This window comes from Mus pahari, chromosome 3, assembly GCF_900095145.1.
Source record: "Mus pahari chromosome 3, PAHARI_EIJ_v1.1, whole genome shotgun sequence".
NCBI lineage: Eukaryota > Metazoa > Chordata > Mammalia > Rodentia > Muridae > Mus > Mus pahari.
In genome coordinates, this window is record NC_034592.1 from 115,642,483 (window position 1) to 115,644,167 (window position 1,685).

Below are 1,685 nucleotides of genomic sequence, written 5' to 3' on the forward strand. Positions count from 1 at the left end.
CCGAGTGCTGGGATTAAAGGCGTGTGCCACCACGCCCGGCCACAATGAAGATTTTTACTAACTTGTTAAACATTCATATTTATATTAAGTTATAAAATAAAGTTACCATCACAGGGAGTTGAACAATAAGATAAGCTTGAAGCTGAGGGTGTAGTTCCCATGAGAGGCTCTCATTTGCAGCACCATAGAAACTGGGCATAGAGCTCATGCCTATAATTAAGGCCTTCCTTAACAACATACTGAGTTCAAGGCCAACATGGAAGGGCTACAAAGTCCTCATTAGGAGAAAAAACAGACTACTACCACGAAAGAAATTCCGTTTGTTTATTCATGAGTGGGTACACAGCTGCCTGATCATCTTTAATCAATCTATGGAAAGTTCTTTGGAAGATTTATATTACTTAATAGGCATAGACATCTTGTCCTGATTTAAAATATAATTCTACTGAAATTGTCTTACTCTGTTCTTCCAAATGTTTCTAAGAAGCAAAATCTAACCATATACAAAAATAAGCTCGTGCCTTGGTCTTTGTCTGGTCCCTCAATGATATAACTACTCACCTCAAAAAAGTCAAAGATGAGTTCTAGATTATCTGGTTCCATAGTCTGAATGCTGTACTCTGTCCAGCGATCAGGCTGTAAGCCATACCCACATTCTGGCTGTGAGTGTCTGCACTTGAATTCATTGTCACTTATTAAGGATATCTCCAGGCTGTTGGACATTTTGTGAAGAACAGTGGGAGATACCTTATCATCATCATCATCATCATCATCGTCTTCCTCCAGACCCTCTAGTGTAAGCTTTACCCTATATTGACAAAAGAAAATAATTCTAGTAAGAATAATTCATAGAATGTACATAAATACAAATTGAAAGTATTCTTAAATAACAAAAATCAAAGAATATCCACACTGCAAGTTCACTTACCACACTACCAACTCTATAGCTAGCTCTAAATTTCTCAGCCAGGACTCTTTTTGGGAGATCTCATTTTAGACAGATGATTTGAATGATGAATTAAGCTAAAGCCTATCAGTGCATTTTTAAGTGTACATCATTCTGTGTTTCTATTTCTTCATTTTTTGTTTTGCTCATTTGTGTGAAATAGGATCTCATATTATGGTGGCCTGGTACTAGCTATGGAATCCAGGCTGGACTTAAATGCAGAGTAATCCCATTGTCTCAGCCTCCCAAGTGCTAGACATGAGCCGGGACTTGAGTCTCTATGCATGGATAGTACTATCTGCATGTATATATTTATATGTAACTTTTCTAATCAAATAAACCAACCAAGAATCATAGCCTCATAGCAAGAAAAACAAAGACCAGTTTCCCAATCCAAAGGGCCACAAGGAGGAGTCTACTCCTTAAGAGAGGCAATTAGCTGCAGATACTTTATTGCCAAAAAGAACACTGAGGTCTGAAATATTTCTTCCATCAATTAATAGAGATTAACCAAATGAAGCACTACCAATGTAGAAAACTAGTCATTGTAGAATGTAACATGACAAAAAAATTTACTCTACTTGCTTTTACTTGATAAGAACTGAACCTAGGCCGGGCATGGTGGTGCACGCCTTTAATCCCAGCACTTGGGAGGCAGAGGCAGAGGCAGGCAGATTTCTGAGTTTGAGGCCAGCCTGGTCTACAAAGTGAGTTCCAGGACAGCCAGGGCTATACAGAG

General features: G+C 38.5%; 1 protein-coding gene across 1 annotated transcript in view; it reads right to left on the reverse strand.

Moving 5' to 3' along the window:
• Gpcpd1 (glycerophosphocholine phosphodiesterase 1) overlaps positions 1-1,685 on the reverse strand; it is a 48,508-nt gene that overhangs the window by 20,144 nt on the left and 26,679 nt on the right. Inside the window, exon 8 of the mRNA XM_029535750.1 lies at positions 562-808. Within this exon, the coding sequence (XP_029391610.1) occupies positions 562-808 (247 nt within the window). The remainder of the gene's footprint in view (positions 1-561; positions 809-1,685) is intronic.